This window comes from Orycteropus afer, unplaced genomic scaffold (assembly GCF_000298275.1).
Source record: "Orycteropus afer afer isolate SDZICR_OR568_19922 unplaced genomic scaffold, OryAfe1.0 scaffold00074, whole genome shotgun sequence".
Classification (NCBI taxonomy): Eukaryota; Metazoa; Chordata; class Mammalia; order Tubulidentata; family Orycteropodidae; genus Orycteropus; species Orycteropus afer.
The window spans coordinates 9,433,614-9,454,794 of record NW_006921661.1 but is presented as its reverse complement, the minus strand read 5'-3'; the positions used below and the strand labels follow the sequence as shown (position 1 = coordinate 9,454,794).

Sequence of the window (21,181 nt, the reverse complement as noted above, 5' to 3'; positions counted from 1 at the left end):
TGAAGCCTGGGAACCATCTGAGCCCCTCACCAGTCCTCAGGACTCTGTCTGGGACACCTCATCTCCTCCCCTACTCAGTGAGGAAGTGGCCACTGCGGAGGCAGGGTTCTTGGCCCAGAGTCTGGACAATCTCTTATCAGCCACGGGACAAAGAGATGAGCTCTCTCTACACTACTACTGTCCCACTACCCCTCCAGCCACATCCACCCATGACATTCCTCAGATGCACCACACAGGTTCCTGCATTTGCACAAGTTACAGCCTCCTCTGGAAGGCCCTCTAGCCCTGTGAACTGTCCCTTAAATGCCAAGGCCCATTCCAGTCATGTCCTCTCTGGGCCTTCCAAGTGTTTCTGACTCCATCTCTACACCTGTAATGTACTGTCTGCATGGCTCTGCTGGGCTCCTTCTACCCTGCAATGAATTTGCTGGGTGGTCTCCCCCTGCCTGGGGACTTTCTGAGCACAGGCATTCTGGGTGCCCAGGCCGGGTCCCCAGTGCCCAGAATACAGTCAGATCCTTCCTTGAGTGTTTCTCCCTAGCCTGAGGATCAGGGAAGGCTCTTCAGGACATGGGGGCGGGGGGAGTGGATACATATGACAAATACCATATATAATCAATCCTGACCAGAGTTCTTCAGGACTAAGGACCACGCTGAAGGTTTTAAGGACCAAACACACACACACAAACACATCTAGGCTGCACAGTAAGCCTGCTCTCTCCAGTCTCAACTACCCATTCCCAGCTTGACCCCATTCAGCGTATACGCACCTCCTTTTTTTTTTTTCCAGCAACTGGGCCGAGTGGGGGCTCTTGGGAGGACATGCTCCCATTACTAGTGGAGAATTGAGACATAAAGACCGGAAGTAGCTTGCCCCAAATCACCGAAGCCCTAGGGCCAGGGCATAGGGTCTTAGGGATCTGCAGAGTTGTACGGGTCTCAGGGTCAGTGAGGCAGGAGCCCACATTTCGCAGATGGGGAAAGCCGCCCGAGGGCAAGGGGGCTCGGATCCCGGGAGCCTTCATGGCGAAGGGCTATGAATTGGAAGTCTCCTGTACCGCCGGTTCGCCCTCCTCCCCGCGGTCTCTGGCCCTCAGGAGGAGACTCCCCGCAACCACCACCGGGCAGGGGAACAGGCAAGGTGACCCCAGGAGGAGCGCCCGCGGAAGTAGGCGCCGGACGCAGAGTTGCCGTGCGGCCTCGGTGTTTCCGTCTGAGGAATGGGGAAACACCCGGCCACACCTGGTGAGAAGAGAGCAGACAGGCGCCGGCAGCCACACTGACCTGTTTTGAGCGCAGACTCCGCGCGGGGACACGGGGTCCCTGCGCCGCCACTGATTCACGCCGCCGCCGCCAACTCGCGGCCGCTGGCCCGGCCGGGCGCGCCCACCCCGCGGGGCGCTTCCGCCCGCCCCACGTGACGCCCCGGGGAGGGGAGGGCGGGGAAGGGACAGGGACACGCCCCCTCTCCGGCCCCGCCCCCGACTCCTGCTGTCCTTCAGTCAGTTGACTTGGCCGGCTTTCCGGACCCGTCCTGTGTGTTTCTCCAACCCGTGTTGCTGCTCGCTGGTCGGTCTCTGTCTCTTGAGGCTGAAATCTACACCACTCCCGCCTGCTGCTTCTCCACCTGTTCCCAAGTCTTTCTGCCTTTCGCCCTCCCTCTCCTGGAGAGTGCTTTCTAGAAGAATGAGCGACAGCTCTCCGCTCAGAGGGGTCCGGACCCCTCCTAGGTCGGTGAGGGGCGGTTGGAGGCAGGACGACTGTGGCCCCTGACCTCCTCCAACAACTCCTTCTGCCACCTTATTCTCCAAGGATCTCCCACTCCTTTCCCTGGGTGCCAACTCATAGGCAGAGTGGTGGGGAAGAGTCTGCCCCAGGCATAGCACCCACGGATTCCTTAGCTGAAAGTATACCCCAGCACCTTTGCTGATCAAGGATCAGAGAGATGCCTGGTGTCCTTTGCACACACAGATGAGGGCCAGAAGTTTGGTGGGCATTCCTATGTCCTGTATCTAGGCACCTCTGGTGCCAACCAAGCCAGAGACCATACCTTCTCTGAGCTTTCATTTTTCCATATGCCCAATGGGGATATTTGGAAGAACAGGTTTCACCTGGATGGAGGTAGGGGTTTACCCTGGAAGGAGAAAAGACTCATTAATTTGAGCACTATATACTGGAATGTTCCTTGGAAGCAAAGAATGGCCATAATGTTTCACCTACTTTGCTCATGTGGTTAGAAGGGACCATTCCCTGTCATGTAAAGGGTCAGCAAAAAAGTGGAAGACTCTCAACAGGATGAACTGACACAGTGGCTGAAACCTCGGGCTGTAGAATAGCAAGGATTGTGAGGATGGCACACCACTGTCCACTGTTTCAATCTGTTGTACATATAGGATTGCCATGAGACGGAGCAGACTCAAGGGCACCTAACAACAGCAACTACATACCAGGCTCAGTGCTGAGCAATTTACTCCTTTTACCTCATTCCTCACACTTCTGCTTGAAGGCAAGTAACATCACCCCAGATTGTGGATTAGGGCACTGAGGTGTCAAGAAGTCCCAAGATGTGCCCAAAGTTACAGAGCCAGTATGGGCAAAGGTATGATTGGAAGCCAAGTCTTAATGAGTTACAGAATCCCTTGCTCACCCCCACTGGCCATTCACCTTGCCCCTGCAGAAAGGTCGGCTTGTAGTAGGCTGTAACCTCCAGAGAAGGAGCTTCCAGGGAAAGGAGGACTGGGCCAGACCTTGGGGAAAACTTCCCAGCCAAGAGTTTACGTGGAGTATGTAACACCGGAAGGATAGGACACAAGGGCCCCCCTCTGGACCTGATAATGTTCTGTCCCTTGGGCAGCAGAGGGCGCCTGGGAGCCACTTACAACTTGGGAGGATCAGGCCTCACTCAAGATCTCAGGGCAGTTTGGCAGAGCACTGACCAGGGATGTGAGTCCCACACTTTCCATTAACGTAGACCTGAGATCTTCAAAATGACTTAGGGGGTAATGATGGGTTCAGGATGACCTGAACTCCCAAACCTCCACCTGCAGGACATGCTGCCCCAACCTCAGCTCCCCACAGCCCTGTGCCCAGTGACCCAGGGAACCCTCCCCACCCCTCCTGTGATGACTGGAAAGTCAGACGAGGTCCAATTGGTTGGAACAGAGGTCACACATTAGAACCCTGAGCCAGGGCCTCTGGCCAGGCTAGCTCCTTCTCTCAGAGCAATGAAGGTAACAGTGTATGGTGAATGGCAAAAATGAACACTCAACAAGGACTAGTGGGAGGATGAAGTTAACTAAGAAACACAGTGAGAAGGGAAGCAGCGATGGACAGGAGGAAGGGGTGACAAACTCCCAAGCTAAACACGGGAAAATGAGAGGGTGCTTAAAGGCGCAAAGGCCAGGCAATCATTAATTAACGAAATTAACCCTGTAGGAGCAGGGATCAAGGGGGGCGGTTGTGCCCGAACAGATGAGAAGCAGGCACAGTGACGAGCCGGAAGAGTCTGTGGGATTGTTTATTGAGGCTGTCTCCAGGCCAGACCGCCCCCCTACCTGGGTCCGAATCCAGGGACCCCAAGAACTGTGGGGAGGGGAGAGGGGGAAGGAGCGGGAGGATCCGACGCCCACGGGCTCGGCCCCCAGGTTCTGTCTCGGTCCCTGCGTTGGTGCCTCGCTCAAGTGAGCGAGGTATCATCGTCGCTGCCCTCGCCTCCGGCGCCGCCTGTACGCTCTTCCCGACTCTCGGCCACTGCGCTCTCATCGATGTTCTCCAGCGAGTCCGCGTGCTGCACCGACAGCTCTGACAGCGCCAGGCTCGGCAACGGGCTCTGCTCAGGGTGCAGCCACGGCTTGAAGTGCGGCTGGTGCTTCTGTTTCCACTCAGGGTACTTAACGCAGGCCTTGTACATCTTCTTCATGGCCTGCGGGGCCGGGGCCCGCAGCCCCGCGGTATTAGCATGTGGCTGAGGCCAGGGGATAATAGGTCTCCACATTCCCTCCCACCCCACTAGCCGCCAGGCCCCAGTTTGCAGGATCTCTACTCTGCCTACAGTTTCCCAACTCCACCCCTCAGCCCTAAATCTGCCACCACTCTCAGTCTCCATCTTTGACTCCACCCCCTCACCCCTCAGTCCTCTCCTCCAGTCTTGGAACCCCTAAAGTCCCAAGGCCACTCACCTTGGGAGCCAGGAACTGAGAAGATTTATTCACCACCCACTTAGGTAAGGAGCCTATAAGGGCAGGAAAGGGTAGTGAGGAGAGAAAGGAGGAAGGGACCTCAGGGACCTAGATTCCACCAACAAGCACAGCAGCCCCCTCCCTGTAGCCTGGGGTTTCCAGGTAGGCTACCCTCTTGTCCATAGGAGGGGGGCATATGAGCAAAGCCCATAAGACTTCATCAGCTTCACTCCCTTGTTCTACCTCAGACTAAGGGCCTTAGACTCAACTCTGTCCCCTCTGTCCCTCGATGAGCCCCAGATGGCTAGGAGGACCACAGGGTCCTAAGAGACCACAGTCTGTATGTGGGTTGAAATCCTAACTCACAGCTCTGGTCTGTCACATCTCTCATCTCACACTGACATCCCTTCTCATCACCAATTCCTCTCAATGTTCCCCAGGAAGCCTCCTTGACTAAACAGGCCTCTTGACTAAGCATCCCAGCCAGGACTCACCTGTAACCCACAGCCCAGCTCTCCACTCTTTCCCAAGTGTCTGCTTTGCCTTTGACACTCAACAGACTCAAACATGGTCCAAGAGGAGACTTGGGCCTGGGTCACTTGGCCCTGAGGAGGCTTGGGACACCCAGGCAAAGATGCTCTGGGCTTACCCAGGCAAAGATGCTCAGGGCTTACCCATCCTGTAGTCATTCGTCATTCATTCACTCACTCCACATTCACTCAATGACACCAACCCTTGGCCAGCCTTGGGAACTGGGAGGAACTCATTGCAGGGCCCACAGTGTGCCAAGTGCTCTGCTAGAGGGGGATAAGCCCACAGAACAGGGAACCAGTGACTCCTGAGGGATCAGAGATAAAGCAAATGACAGCTGAAGCAGACCTAGAGGGATGAGTAAAGGTTTGTCTGACAGAGAAGGGAGGAGAGGTGTTTCTAGGCTGAGGGGAAGACTGCCAGGGCAGGGAAGTGGGAAAGTATAAGGTGTAAGGAGGGACTAGGGAGGGGGACTTAGACTTTCCTCTGAAGGCAATGGGGAGTTACTAGAAGAATTCTTAAGCAGAGTCAAGTTATTAGGAGACAAGTTTCTTAGAAAACGTCCTCTGGTGGCTGGTATAGATAGAAAAGGTTCCTGTGAGTATGGAGAGAAATGAAAGGTTTGGGGGCTATTCAGGAAGTAAGAATTGGTGATTGGATAGAAGCTGAGGAAGAAGGAGGAGCCCCAAATGACTCCCAGGCTCCCAGCATGGGAGACTCAGGAGGAGGGGCGTATTAGTGGGGTGACACAGTGAGTCTAAGGTGCCCGGAAGGCATCTGGAGGGAAGCATCCAGGAAGCCAGTGACCACAGGGATCTGGACCTCAGGAGAGACACTCGGTGGTCTTTTTGGTCACGGAAGTTACAGGAATAGCTGAGTCCTCTCAAGGACTACCAATAGATTGAGGCCTGGAAAATCCCAAAGGTCAAATGAGCAGAGGATGATAACAAGCAAAGCAGACAGGGTGAGAGCAGCCAGGGAGCAGGGAGCAAATAAGAGCATGGGATGTGGGGCTTAAGAAAAGAAAGAGCATCAAGCACTGTCAGTGGAGATGTGGCCACCACTTGGCCCATGCTTTTCAAACCTTGGTTCAAATGATGTTTGGGATGGAGATGCCTCAAAATATAAAACAGCCTCTAGCAGATGCTCACCTGGATCCCTAATGGATTAAGCCCCATCCCCTGTGGTACAAGGAAGGATCTCATGACAGGGTCCAGGGCCAAGCCCTCACCTTTGGGGTCTACCTGGGCCAGGTAGGTGATGATGCAGCTCTTGGGCCCCGTGCTCTGGATGAGGTAGCCCGTCTGGATGGACACAGCTCGGACCAAGTCTTTCCGAGGTGGGTATTTCTGGGGATGGAAGGCACAGGGAGGTGAGACTCAGGGTGGGGGACAAAGGTGGTGTCTCTGTGAACACACACACACACACACACACACGTTAGTTCGTATCCCCTGGCATCTGCTCCAGGCCAGGCCTAATGCTGGTGTTACGACAAAGGAAAAAATCAGACGAGGTCGTCCTTGCCTCTCTCAAGACTTCCCCCATTCCACTAGGGGAAGGCCTGGTCTAGCTCATGTACACAGAGTCTCACACTTACAACACACATGTGGGCACTCACAGATACACACACTAACCTTTGCCCAGGCCAGTTGTCCCTACTTGTCATCCCTGCCCGTGGAGATCAAGCTGGGCCAGCCTCAGGGAGAGCCAGAGGACCCTGCTTCTCATGTTTTTCTCCCCCTTTTTCCAGCTAGTTCTGCCCCAAAGCCCTGCCAGTCAAAGTCAACCCATTCCACCACCTTGCCCATGGTGATGGCCCATACTTCTCTCTCCTGACCTTCCTGAGAGCTCCAGCAGGGAGACAGGAGACATATTCTCACTGTACATCAGGGATATTGAAAGCCAGAGGGGAAGTTCATGGTAGCAGCCATGGGCCTCCCTGTAGGCTAGACCTGCTAGCCCAGCTCTGACACCTTACCCTGTCCACCCAACAGGGAGGGCAGGTCAACTCACAGGATGTTTGACTGAGTAGTTCATAATGATGTAATCAGCACCCATGGGGAGCCAGGAGCGGAGGGTGATGACATCGCGGTTCTTCAGGGGCTTTGGACACCTCCCTGTGGAGGGCAAGGGACAGTGTCAGCCAGACCACCGGCCCATTTGCTTACAAGACACCTGGTAATGTCCCGAACCCTGGACAGGGACCAGAGGACAGACAGGAAGAGAGGGGATGCGAGAAGGAGGGCAGGCAGAGGCCAGAGACACAAGGTTACCTAGGTTAACTGCCAGGGCTCCGATATAAACGGGTGTCCTTACCCACCAGACCATAGCCCCAGAGCTGGAACTAGGAAACAGACAGAGCAGAAGCCTCTTCTCTATTGTCTCTACCTATCCTTACTCCTAACAACCTCACACAGCTCTTACCTTGCTGGCCTGTTTGTATACATGAGTGTGTGTATGAGAGGACAACGGAATTACTGTGTGTATACCATGTGTGTGCACACATGTTCGTGTGTATAGTGTATTCATGAACATATGAGTGCATGCATGTTTGTATGTGTGCCCAAGTAAGTGAGAGTTACAAGGATGTTAAAGAGGGTGACTGGGCCCTTCTCCAGGGAGATCCTCCCCAAGGGTGTCTTAACCTTCAGGTCTCTCAGCAGCCTGATCATGGGAGTGACCACAAGGAGGAAAGATGCGAGGAGGAAGCTCAGTGTGGGGCCTGGATGAAGGGGGCTGGGATCAGTGTGCTGTGCCTGCTCACAAGAGTAATAGCCCACATCAGCGTTGACTGTCAAGCGGGCGATGTCGAAAGTCTCAATGACGTTGCTGTCCCACTTCTTTCGGTACTCGATGTCATGTAAAACGTCGTAGAGTGTCTCAGCTGGCACATCGCGGCACTCCATCCGGCACTGCAGACAGACACATGGGTTGCCAGGGTCACACTGGGCTCAGATACAAGGTTCCTGGGAGTGTCCAGAGGCCTGGCCAGGGGACCAGAGAACAGACAGGCAGAGAGGAGAGGAGAAGGAGGAGGAGGAGAGGAAGAAACAGGGGCCTCTGAAACTATCACGAACTCACCTCTTTCCACAAGTCCTGCCTAGCCCCTACCAGAAGCTACCTGTGCCAGGAGACAGGCCCTGTGTCCAGAGACCATCTCCCACACCTCAGTTCCCACTAGTTCCCAGTCCCCTATTCTTCCCAATACCCTCCTCCAGGAAACCTTCCTGACCTCCTGTGCTCCTATATGCAGAGTCTCAAATCTGTGCCTCCCTCCTCAACTCATGGGCACAGGATCATGGCTCATTCAGCTTGGAGCCTGCCATGAAAAGAAAGCATGAATGAACAAAGAAATGAACCAATGAATGCCTAAATAGATTATTCCCTTCTTCCCATGGTATTTATCACCTGGCCATACTACTTGCCCTCCTTTTTATTTCATTCAACAAACATCTTCAGATTTTTTCTATTTGTTAGCCTCTCCCTCAAAGAGCTGTCCATCTAGGGGGGAAAATAGCCAAGCATACCTTGTTTTATTTGACCCTCACAACTCTGCCAGAGAAGAAATTCAAGGAAGAACTCAGAGAGGTTAAGTAACTTGCCCAAGGGGACCCAGCTGGTAATTAGCAGGGCTGGGATTTATCCCAGATTACATGTCTGGAAAGCAAATAAAAACAGGCCAGGTTTCCCTCGACTTGTACAGCAAGATGAAACTCAGTCAATGTTCTTGTTCTTTGACTTTTTTTTTAACCCAACAGCCCAAACCTCCGGGTCAGTTTCCCATCAGCAAATGGACAAAGTTTCTAGTTTAAAAAGGTCTCCCAGAGAATAGAAGGACTGTGTATGCACAGAGAGACAGCTCAGGGGGCAAGAGTGCATGGGAGGGAAGGACACAGGGAAGAGGTGACTATGAGGAGGAAGTGGGAGGAGAGCTGTTGCATTGTGGGAGATGTCAGTCAATGTCATGAGACAAAGTGTATGTGAACTGCTGTATGGAAAATGAATTTGCTCTGTAAACTTTCACCCAAATCACAATAAAAATTTTAAAAATAAAATAAGATAAAAGGTCTCCCAGAATTGGGCATTCAGAAGGTGCTAAGGGAACCTCAGACATATTACTTTTTATTTATAAGGAGATACATAGGATGGAAGATCCCATTGCCTCCACCTAATCCCAGGGTAGGTCTCGGCACCACTAATGGGGATGTGATGCCACAAGAAGGATACACCAGCACCTACTAGTTTTTCTAGGTACAATGAACTCATCAAGTCTTGGTTATAACTTCAGTTTACAGGAATTACAGAGAACAGAAGAACCAACTAAATGACATGATGAGAATACAACCAGACAGTGTCAGATGGTGAGACATTCTACAGCCCTATTGGCTCAGGTTCTTTTCTGAGTCAAAGTCATAAAAAAGAAACGAAGAGACACACAATTAGATGCAAAGTATGGTCCAGGATTGTATACTGGGACACATCATCTGTAAGGGGCATTCTGGGGACAACTGGAAACATATGAGTATGGTCTGAGTATTAGAGACATTGAAATTTTACTAAAATAAAATGGTGGAGATTACTACCTGCGATGGGGGGGGGAGCAGGTTAAAAACTGGAATACATAGCATAATCTTATTTTTAGGCAATATATACTATATATACACAGAAAGAGATCAGGAAGCATAGTCACTAATGTGTCAACAGTGTGGTTTTTAGGTGCCATCGAGTCAATTCTGACTCATAACGACCCTATGTACAACAGAACTAAACACTGCCTGGTCCTGCCACATCCTCACAATCTTTGCTATGCCTGAGGCCACTGTCACACCCACTTTGTCAATCCATCTTGTTGAGGGTTGTGGTAGTTAAGTTTGTGCGTCAGCTTGGCTGGGCTTGGTTAAGTGGCTGGGCAGCTGGATGTAGTATTCCCCATGATGAGACTGGTAATCAACTCCATGGTAGAATCTACTGTGAGCAGCTGAGTAGCTGAGTAGCTGCCTTAGGGAATGTGGTCTGCTTCCTGTATATAAGCAGAAGCCTTGGGGAATGGTCTCCAGCTTATGGCATGTTTGGACTCTGCATGTAGCTGTGTCCGCATGCTCTGCGGATCTGGGGACACACAATGGACTTGAGTTAATGGCCTGCTATGTGGTTTGGTAACATCGGGACTGTGCCTTTTTACTTGTCAACCTTGGGCTTGGCAGCCTCAGCAGCCAGCAGCTGCCTGAGTGAAGAGATGCCTCTAGCTTCAGTGGGCCGGGAGCTAGAGGCAGAACAGAAGCCCAAGGCTGAGGGGCTTTCACCCAGCCCCTAGAGCCTGGTCCTTTGAACTTGACCTTAAAGCCTCCAAACTGTGAGAATAAACCCTCGTTTGTTAAGGCCATCCCATCTGTGGTATATTCTTATCAGAGCGGCACTTGGTAACGAGAACAAGGGTCTTCCCCTTTTTACCTGACCCACTACCTTACCCAACATGATATTCTTCTCCAGGGACTAATGTAGCTGTTTCTTCTCATTTTGAGTCATGCCACATCAGCAAATAAAGGCCCAAAAGGCTTCACTCCATCCACATCATTAAAGTAGACTCTGCTTTGAGGAGGCAAATCTTCCCAGTTATATTTTGACTGCCTTCCAACCAGAGGGACTCATCTTCTAGCACTGTATCAGACAGTGTTTCCCTTCTATCGTAAGGTTTTCAGTGGCCAATTTATTTTATTTTTTTTCATAAGTGGATAGCCACATCCTTCTTCCTAGTCTGCAGAAACCTGTCCACTATGGGTGGCCCTGCTGATATTTGAAATATTGGTGGCATAGCTTCTAGCATCACAGCAACATGCAAGCCACCACAGTACAACAAACTGACAGACAAGTGGTGTCAACAGTAACCCACTGCCATTGAGTTGATTCCAACGCATAATGACCCATAAGGTTTCCAAGGCTGTAAATCTTTACAGAAGTAGATTGCCTCATCCTCCCCCCACAAAGCACCTGGTGAGTTTGAACCACGGACCTTCCGGTTAGCAGCCAAATGCCTTAACCACTGTGCCACCAGAGATCCTTGGTGTTAACAGTAGAAAGCTCTAAATGGAAAGAGTATGATGGCATTATTTTCTCTTTTTGCTTGTCTGTATTTCTGATTTTCTACAATGTACAATACTGCTTCTTCAATAATTAAAAAAAATTTAAATAAAAAAGTCCCCCAGTGATACCGAGAGTTGCACTCACCAAGCACCAGGAACTGTACTAAGTGCTTATACACTTTATGGCATTATATTCCTCCAGCAAATGCTCTGAGGTATTAGCCCCATTTTAGAATTAAAGAAGCTGAAGTTCAAGGAGAGCCTTGAGCCTGCAAAAACTCATTGTGTGACCCTGATTAAGCCACCCTCCCCCTCTGTCCCTATTTGTTTTTCCGCTCCATGAGGGGTTGTGACTAGATCCAATCATTTAATACCCCCACTCTTCCCCATTCCAACCCTGTCCTGAGCACAGAAGAGTCAGAGATGAATCTGAGGGCTGTTCTTGAGAAGCTTCCAGTTGAAGGTAGAGACAAACTTGGAAATGGGGAGATGCCCTAAACTGTCCAGTGGGGGCATAGATGAGGAGACCAACTCTGCAGGGTGGGTAGGATCAGGCTTCAAGGAGAAGTTCAGTCTCAGAAGGTAGATGTTTGGCCAATTGGCCTTGGCAGAGAAAGAAGCAAGGGTAAAGGCATCGAGTATGGCTTGTCAGGGAAATGGAAATGAGTTCTGGCTGGCTGGAGCTTCCATGATGTGGTGTAGCCCTATACACATACTCCTCACTTATGGACTGTTTCATTATCCAACATTTTGCATTTATAGCAATAGTGAAAAATCTACTATCCAACTTTTTGCACATTAACAACGCACATCTGGCAGTAATAAACACCCAAGTACAAGGTGAGAGTAATGCTGGTTGTGATGATTCAGGTTATGTGTCTCAGTGGTCATATTTACCTGGGCCATGATTCTTAGTGGTTTGGCAGTTATGTAGTGATGTAGTTAGTCATCCTCCATTTTGGCATAACACTGATTTTCACATTACGACCAGGTCTTTGGAACTTAACCATGTCAATAAGTCAGGAGTGGGTGTACTTATAAAGTTCCTGATTTTAGGGCTTTTTGGAGAAATTACTGATTCCAGGGCTAAGTCAAAGTGTAAGATGAGCCTGGAACATCTTACTGTGCCAGAATGTAAGAAAATACTCCAAGAATGATAGGGGCCTTGTCCAATAGACACAGAAGCCAGTTTTGGAAGGTGTCCCACTGGTAGGGTGACCAACTGATCTGGGTCTGCCTGAGATTCTCCCAGTTTTAGCATTGAAAGTCCCCTATCTTAGGAAACTCCTCAGTGTTGGGCAAGCTAGGACAGTTGGTCACTCTACCACAGGTCAAATCTGGGACGACCTGCGTACTGAAATAAATGATAGTAACAGATTATACTCCATTGAGTAAAATAGAAAACCAAAGTATATACAGATATGAATAAATAAATAAACTGAATCTTTGATGAAGTGTGGGGTATTTCCATAGTTCCAAAGCACCTTCTCATCAAATACTTATTAATTACCAAGGGGACATGAGTAACTTAACAGTGAAGAAGCTTGGCAGTCACCACCTTAATTAAGTGATTAAAACGAACATCATTAGTAAGGGGACAAATTACAATCAAGTGTTGCCTGAGAGGATGCAACGAGAATAATACAGTCATCATTTATGTCATATTTCTATAAAGATTCATAACCTAAATCTAATCATAAGGAAACATCAAACAAACCCAAAATGAAGGACATTTTCTAAAATAACTAGCCTATAAGTATCAATTTAAAAGTTGACATTTATAGGCCAATTATAGACTGTGAAAGTCAACGAAAAACTGGGGAAGTATTCCAGACTGAAGGAAACTAGTAAGACATGAGTGAGTGAATGAATGACTAATGAGTAAGTGATTGAACAAAGTGATGAGAGGGATGTGATGGTGAGAAAGGAGATTGAAGAAGACAGCAGAGGGCAGATCTGGCATCATTAGCATCTAAACAAGTTTCTCCTGAGCAGCCACACCACGGCCCAGGTACTGCACCAGACATTCAACACACACTCACTCTGCACTCCAAACTTATGAAGTGGACACTTTATCATTTCTGTGCTGCACAATAGAAAACTGAGGCTCAAAATACTAAGCAACTTGACTAAATCATAAAGCAAGAAACCAGGTCTTCCTGTATCCTTCTTGACCATGAAGGAGCACTTAAGAGTGGCTTCTAAGCAAACTAGAACATCTCTAAATGCAAGTTCAGAAACTAGTTTGGACATGCAAGTCTTCCAATCCTGGTCAGTGAGTGTATGGAAAGGCTGTGACAACAAAACACTGCAGGTAGGTTAGAATCCAGCCTGGAGTACTGCCTTCCCTCTAGCCAGGCTCTGTGCTTCCAGGGCTCAGCTGCATACTGGATGCACACTAGGAAGGGGCCACACTGCCCATCTGCTCTCTGAAGACCCCTGATCTCAAGGGCTGTGGGGTGTTGTAGCCCCAGAGCCTGAAGGTCCAGCCTCTCGCCTGCCTCTGAGGCAACACACAGTGGGTGCAACATATGGAGTCACAAGATAAAGTCAGCAAAACACTTTAGGATAGAAACTTCGAAGATTTCCCAGGCTTGGAGCAGGCTCTTGGGGAGAAAGACCAGTATAAGGTCCTGCTAGAAGGAGGGCGCTGGGTGAGTAAGAACCCTGGCTATGGCGATATTGCAGGTGAGGAAACTGAGGTGAGCTGGGTCACCTGGTCAGGCAAGTGTCCACAAGCATCTTCATCCTGCAGCTGCAGCCCATCTCTGGGTCCAGCTCTTTCCACATCCTGCCCAAGAGGCAGCACGTCTACACCCCACAGTGGAAATTATATCTGGTATTATTTCTGCTGGTGGAGGTGGGCAGCAACAGCCACACCACAAAAAGTGTAATTCTAAGAGGCCTGGGAGGGACGGGGGGGGGGGGGGAGTAGGATGAGTCACCTGAGTGCACCTGGTGGGTGGGTCTGTGACCAGGACTCACAGCCATTAGGCTCTGGGTGAGTCAGTCACCTGAGCTGGACCCTGGGAGCTCCCCCTGGAGATAGGAACTAAGGGATGAAAGGCTGCTCCACCAAGGAGCCAATCCCCCAAAGCCTTTAAAGCCCGGGGACAGCAGGAAGGCTGACTTGCAGCCATATTACAACTGAGAAAACTGAGGCCCAGAGAGAGCAAGTGATACCAGAAGAAACACAGGCTGTGTCCCCTATACTCTGTTAGACCCCTGTGACCAGCACCGGCACCTCTTCTCAACACTCCAAGCCCCACAGATCAGCAGTCAGAAGGGACTGGACAAGGAAGGCCTTCAGGAGAGTGAAATTCAGGCCTGGAGCCTGGCAATCCTAGGTTCCAATCCCAGCTCCTCCCTTCATCACAAGAGTTAACTCCTCTGGGTCTCAATTTCTTCATTTGAAAAATGGGGTTAATAAGAGTACGTATCTCTTGGGGATGTGTGATTACATTAAATGAATATGTGTAATATGCCTAACAAAAAGTAAATGTTCAAAAAAAATTTTTTTTAAATAGCAGCTGTGATTACAAGGGCTGGAGGTAGGAGAGAAGGGTGGCCTAAAGCAGACTTGCACTGGTGGCCATTCACCCTTCTGTATGGCAAGGTCTAGATCAAATTCCCATGTGCCTCCTCATATATGTGCCCTAGCCACCTGTTTTGCCTCACCCTAGTCCCAGTCCTATGCTTCCATTCCATTAACCACTTGCTGAAGAGGTTGCGTCAGACCTGCACAGGGTAGTTGGGATCCAGAGGTAGACCTGACCTGGGCCCAGTCCTAAAGGAGTCCCTTCAAGTGGGGTGGTAAGGAAAGACAGGGACACAAAATCCCAATAGAGAATGAGCAGGGCTGGGAGAGGGAGGCACATAGAACTGTGGGAGCAGAGATGACTACAAGGATAAGGAACTGAACAAGTGAAAGGGGGTAGGGAGAAGGGCATTTCAGACAGAGGGACTTATGAGTACGAAGGCCTAGTGGCTTAAATAATTAAGGACAGAGCAGGGTCAATGCCCAAGCTGTGCCTCACTCTCCCCCTCTCCCTCACTCCTTGCCCTGTGCTTCTCTGGAAGGCCTTCCCAGTGCTCAGCAGCAGGGGTGGCTGCAGCAGTCTCCCCCAGAGCCTGGGAGAGAGCCAACCTGAGACAGGGAGAAAGAAGTCAGGCCACCTCCATGGGACTGTGTCCTGGACTCGAGGGGCAAAGGCTGGGATGATAACAAACAAACTGATATACAGACAGGTGAGCTCCAGACCCTACCCCAAGACCTCACATATCCGGTCTCAAATCAGATTTTGAAGTTTTGAGGTACAATGATTGGCCAAGGTCGTATAGCTAACAAAGTGGTGGAACAGAGAACTGGAGCCTAAGTACGACCCGAATATGTCAGAACTTTCTGCTACCTTTATCAAGTAGGAGAATTGGCCCAGACAAAACAAACATGCTGGCAACTGGAGACTAAACTAATTAATGGTTATTATGCAGTGTTCATTGGATTTGGAAGGGTTTGCTGACCAGGGAGGCTGAGCTCATGGATTCTTCCTCTCACTCAAGTGGGCTTTAAAAATAGGGCCAGCTTTGCAAAAATCCAGCACTAGGGCTCTGCTCCTTGAAGCCCCCTTTGAGAACCCTTCAGGCCGTCCCACTGGCCCATGAGGCCCAGGCAGGCCCCAAAGGCTCACAGTTTACGCAGCAGCTTGGGAATGTATGGCTCAGACAGGCCTTTGCCCTGTCACATCCTGACTGTGTGGCTATGGCCTCGGCAAAAGACTTCAGCTCTGAGTGCCAGTATCTTCATTTGTCAAACAGGGATAATCATCCCCTCAGAGCAGTGCTGTGATGACTAAATGAGACTTGCACATAAAGCCCTTGGCAGCAGCTAGCTGCCTGTGCTTCAGCCCCAGGCCCTAGCACCAGGCTCCACCAGCTTTCCCTACCTTCTCCGGCCCTGCCAAGAACACCTTCTTGCTAATCCCCAAAGGGCAAAACATACAGGGACAAGCAGCAACAAAGTGTTGTGTTTTTTTTTTTAAAAAAAAAAAAAAGCCCCAGATCCTTCCACAGAGTGGGCACTTCTTACTCCAAGGCACTGCTCAGATCCACCCATCCTACCTTCACAACCGGAGCCAGGCATGCCCCTCATCCTGTCAGACCTGGAAAATGAAGCTATGAGAGATGCAGAGCCTGGCCTGGGGCCCATAGTAGAGCATAGAGGCTAATGGGGGTGGGGAGTTGGAGGCAGCTCTGACCTCCCTGCTCCCAGTTCTCTTCCCCAAGGCCTGCTCATCACCAGCTGGCTTCAGAGTCCTCCCCATTGCCCCTCCCAAAGCGCTCAAGAAGCCAGCATTGGGCCTCTGGATTTCTAGGGCTCCCAGAATGGAGAACACTAAGTCCTTCCTCCTACTTCCCGTCCCATGCCCTCACCTCTCAAACCCTCCTGAGCAGCTCAGGGCTCTGGCAGAAGAGATCGGGGAAAGTAGATGTGTGTGTGTATGTGTATCTGTCTGCCTGTCTCTCGGGGAGTTCTAATCAGGCCTGCTGTGAGGAGTGCAGAAGCACTTCCTCCTCCAGGCTTGCCCAGAATACCTTACCCGGACTTCCCTTTGCAAATTCCTTTCCTGTTTGGACTTCAAAGTTCAGCTTAGTTATCCCCCTGCCATGCAACTGCCCAGCCCTTAAATTCTCAGGTTGGACTAATGCCTTTTCCTCTTTGTCTCCTCCAATCCCTGGTGCCTCCTTCCATCATTAATACATTAATTAGACTTCAGTGCTATGGCCTCTTGTTCACCTCAGCATCCCTGTGCCTAGTGCAGGGCCTGGCATCCAGCAAGTGCTCAGTAAAGAACTGTTGCCTGAATAGAAGAATGAACAGGAGAACCGATACCTGTGTGCTTGTGTGTGAGCTTCTCTGAGTTTTAGGGGCTGGGGCCCACCTCCATCAGTGCTGCTTCTGTCGAATTCAGAAAAAAAGGGGAGTCGGGAAACCCTCTTGTTGTTGTTAGTTGCCACTGAGTAGATGCTGACTCATGTCGACCCCAAGTGTGCAGAGTAGACTGCTCCACAGGGTTTACAAGGCTGTGGCCCTTCAGAAGCAGATCCCCAGGCCTGTCCTCCAAGACACCTCTGGGTGCGTTCCAACCTCCACTCTTTTAGCTAGGAATTGAGTACTTGTCCATTTGCGCCACCCAAGGACTCCTGAAAACCTCCTGGACTTCTGTAACTCTTTATGACACTTAAATGATGATTACTACTTCTGCCACCATCCCCTTATAAAGTGGAGTGTCAGGGGTTACCCTCAGAAATACTGAGACAAGTTCAGGGGAGATTCTGGGACTCGCTTTAAGATCTTTAATAGCCTTGATAATCAAAGAAAAGTAAATTAATATTGTATGAAGTACCAATTTATACTTAGTAAATTAACAAAAAAATACAAAATATCCATTGCTTGTGAGGATATGGTAAAACTGTTATACAGATGATGGCAGCAAAAACTGGTTCCACTATTTGGGAAAACAATTTGGCAATTTTTTTTTTTGCAATTATCATCAAAATCAATCTCTTGACTCAGTTCCTAGAATCCCAGGACAGAAATTTATACTCCAGAAAAAACATAAAATAAGAAAAAAGTTCTGTTGCAATATTCATGACAATATTGCTTCCTTTGTAATTAGCAAAACATATTGAAGGGCAATGTGAAACACCATCAACAGCACAGACCAGTTCGGTTAAGAATGACACATTATCTTAATGATATTCCACATCCACTGAGGATTGTGGGCTCCCCGAGGGCTGGGGCAGCGGCTGAACCAGCTCCAAACCCTAGGAACACAGTATCAAGCCTGACATGGAGCAGCTGCCAGAAAAGTTCTTGAATTAATAATTCCATAGAACGTGAGAAATGTCTACAGATGCAATGTTAAATGAACAAAATAGGATACAAAGTTGTACCTGTGCCATTGTTATTGTTGTTGTTGTTATGTGCCGTCAAGTCGGCCCCGACTCATAGCGACCCCTCCTTGGGTTTCCGAGGCAGTATCACTATGGAAGTAGGATTGCCCAACCTTCCTTCCAAGGAGTGGCTGGTGGGTTTGAACCGCCAGCCTTCTGGTTAGCAGTCAAGTGCTTTAGCCACTATGCTACCAGAGCTCCTTGTGCCATAGTTTAGCCTAATCTACTGTCATTGAGTTGATTCCTATTCAGAGTGACCTTACAGGACACAGTAGAACTGCCCCACCAAGTTCCAAAAGCTGACTGTCACATCTTTCTCCCTCAGAGTGGCTGGTAGGTTGGAACCAATGACCTTTTGGTTAGCAGCCAAGCCCTTAACCACTGTACCACCAGAGCTCCTCCCATGATTTAAACTAGGTATAAATGATCTTGAGTGAGTGCTAGAAGGCACCAAGGAAAAGTTTAAGGAAATTGGGGCTCTGGGTGATTTATTTTTCATTTTTAGATTCTTGGTACTATTGGTACAATATAATTTATGAAAGATTTTAAAAAAGCACACTTTAACTTTCTAAGTTAAAAGCATGGTCAGAGCCCTGAGGACCTTATTCCTCAGACCTGGAAGCCTGGACACACCTGAGGTAGAGCCTGAGGCCACCCATGCTTACAAACACGAGTTAACTTGGAAATTCTCCACATCATCTAGCTGGTCTCATACACTGTGGCACTCTGCCCAGAGGCCAGCACAATGCTGGGAGTGGGAGCCAGGGGGACTAGGGGCCCGCCTACCTTCAAGGAGCCTCCAAGCTAGGGACTCAGGGTATAGGCAATGACAACCCTGGGTGATCAGGGCAGGGAAGGAGGGATGCTGGTGACTTGGGTACCAAGAGAGGCACCTATGCTAAGTCCTAATGGAAGAATAGAAGAGCAGGTGGCACCCAGCTGAAAAGGAGGGGCAGGACCTCCTGGCAGAGGTGATGGCATGAGCCTGAAGGTAGAAACAGCCTGGGCTGGTTGGGGGAAGGAAAGAGCTCGTGCAGTTTCATGAGGTAACCTGAGTGAACAAGGATGGAGGAGGGAGGAACTGGAGCTGCCCCTTGGGAGCTTCAGACTGTGCTCATTCATTCATCCATTCAACAAATGTTAATCTGTGCCAGCTCTGTACTAGCAGCTTTGCATACTCACCTAATTCTATCTTCTTGATTACTTGGGAGGATTATACCCATTTGAAAGATTTCCAAACAATGGCTCAAAAAGAGAAGTAGAGGGACAGCCTGGAGCCTGGAGAGACTCTACGGCTGCTCCCCAAGAACCAGGTCCTTTTTTGTGTAGGACCCAAGGAACCCCAGGTTGGCCAGTGCTTGGACAAATGAGCACTGACCCTGAGGGGTCCATGATCAGGGCTGGGGCTGTTGGGGATGTTAGTAGAGTGGAAAGGGATGTTGGATCTGACTCTGAATGGTCTCTATACTACCAGCCTGGAGTGGAGGGAGCTGTAAGAACCCCAAGGGCACATGTAGTGTGGACCCAATACAGGATCTCCTTCCCTCATTTTTGGGCCTCAATATTTCCATCTGAGAAATGACCAGACAAACCCAATGGCTTTCTTCTCTGAAGAGAAGAGGATCTGGCAGCAGATACCCCCAACCCATCTTCTCCCCTAAAGTGCAAGCCCCATGAGACTGGTGGAGAGCAGAGGTACTGCCAACTCTTGCCTAGAAAGAGCTCCTTGAGCAGAGGGAGCTGGGCCCTTCCTTGCTGCTCTCCATCCAGGGCTGAGTGACTCATCCCTGCTCTGCCTCCTTCTCCCTCCCTCCCTCCCCCTCCTCCCCTTCCAGCCTTCCTGGACCCCTACTTTCACCCCCAGGCTGCAGAGCAGCAGCCCCAGCTCTGCAGCACTGATGAATGTTCCGTTCTGACATCTCAGAAGCTGACCTCCTGGTCTGTGCCTCCCATCTCCCTGCTTTGATCCTAAAGGAAGAGCAAGAGCCAGAGAGAGAGGCAGAGAGTTAAGTGGGCCTAGAAGAAAAAGCAGGGGTTAGGGGATACCAGTGAGACAAAGCAGGGGCCAAAGCTGACACACAGACATCAAGACAGACAAAGACAAAGAGGATAAACACCACTGGTGGAGTGATGCCCCACAAAGCTCAGCTCCAGACTTCTACTTCAACAGTCTGGTGAATATCACCTCCTGGACCAGTCCACCAGTCTCTCACATTCACCATGTCTAATACTGTTGTATCTTCCCCCAATTCTCATTCTTCTCCTCCCCTCCTATACCTGGAACCTAAATATGATTCTGTACTTGTCCCTGATTCTTACCATCTAGCCAATCCATCCGTCTAACTCTGCCCCTTACATTCAACTCAGCCATGTCCTTCCCAATAGCCCCTCTTCACCAACCCCAGGCAGCCCTCAGCATCCTTGCTTAGATCACTGCAGCAGCTCCCTCATCTCTGCTCTTCTGGCTCCCAGGCCAATCTGCCCCTGCAGCCAGCTTTCTAAAAAAACAGACCTGATCACGCACTGCCCAGCTTGAAAACCTCTGCTGTCTCTTTCTCTGCCTCCAGGATGAAATCTGAACTGCAAACAACCTCCTCACTCTGATTCTACTTCATTCCTTCCTCATCCCCAACCCCTGCCCCTGTTGTTGCCGCTGGGGAGCCTAAGGAATCACTAAGGGATTCACCAAGACCTTTTCAGCTTGCTGCTTGGCTTCTGCTAACCACTCTCCCACATGCCAGAATCTATCCCAACACCACTTCCAGGTGAGGCCTCCCTTTGCTCCCCTCACCATGCTGTAAGCCACTGCCCCCCTTAGCCTGAGTTTGAGCCTGTCCCAGTCCTTCATACCAGGGGCTCTCACTGTCTCCTGACCAGGCTAGAGTCTCTTGAGAATAGAGCCTAGGTCTGATCTGTCTTGAGGATATTAGCACAATGTCTGGCAGAGCAGATGGGAGGCATGAGAAGGGTTTGTTGAATGAATAAGTAAGTCACTGGGATGGAAAAAAAAAATCAGGTTAAAGCACAAGAGACAAGGACAGAGGGAATAACCATGGAGGGAAAGGAGAACAGAGACAGGGACAGAGAACACACCCTAAAGGGGAGACTCCAAGACAGGCTCAGAGGTGAGGACAGGAAGCTTCAAAGAAGCAGGGAGGAGAAAACCCTGGCAGAGGCTGAGATGAGCCAGGGGGCGGAAGCCACCCAGAGACAGCTGAGGAGACATAATTGGATCAGAGACAGCTCTGCTTCTGCAGTGAGGGGGTGTGACTCACACACAGAGAGTAATGCCAGGCAGAGAAACATACACAGTCCCACACTCAGAGGCACAAACACACAATTGTAGGACCCACACATACATTCAACACAGATTACTGACCCCTGTCAGGTGCCTGCCTGAGGCAGGAGGGCAGATGGGGAACCAAGTGCCTGCCTGTC

At 50.1% G+C, this 21,181-nt stretch overlaps 1 protein-coding gene across 1 annotated transcript in view; it reads right to left on the bottom strand.

The window, feature by feature from the left end:
• Positions 1-3,676: 3,676 nt before the first annotated feature.
• Positions 3,677-21,181, bottom strand: part of STARD10 (StAR related lipid transfer domain containing 10) — a 34,496-nt gene continuing 16,991 nt past the window's right edge. The window contains 5 exon segments of the mRNA XM_007940971.1: positions 3,677-3,922; positions 4,179-4,231; positions 5,941-6,058; positions 6,723-6,826; positions 7,474-7,621. Of these exon segments, the coding sequence (XP_007939162.1) occupies positions 3,677-3,922; positions 4,179-4,231; positions 5,941-6,058; positions 6,723-6,826; positions 7,474-7,621 (669 nt within the window).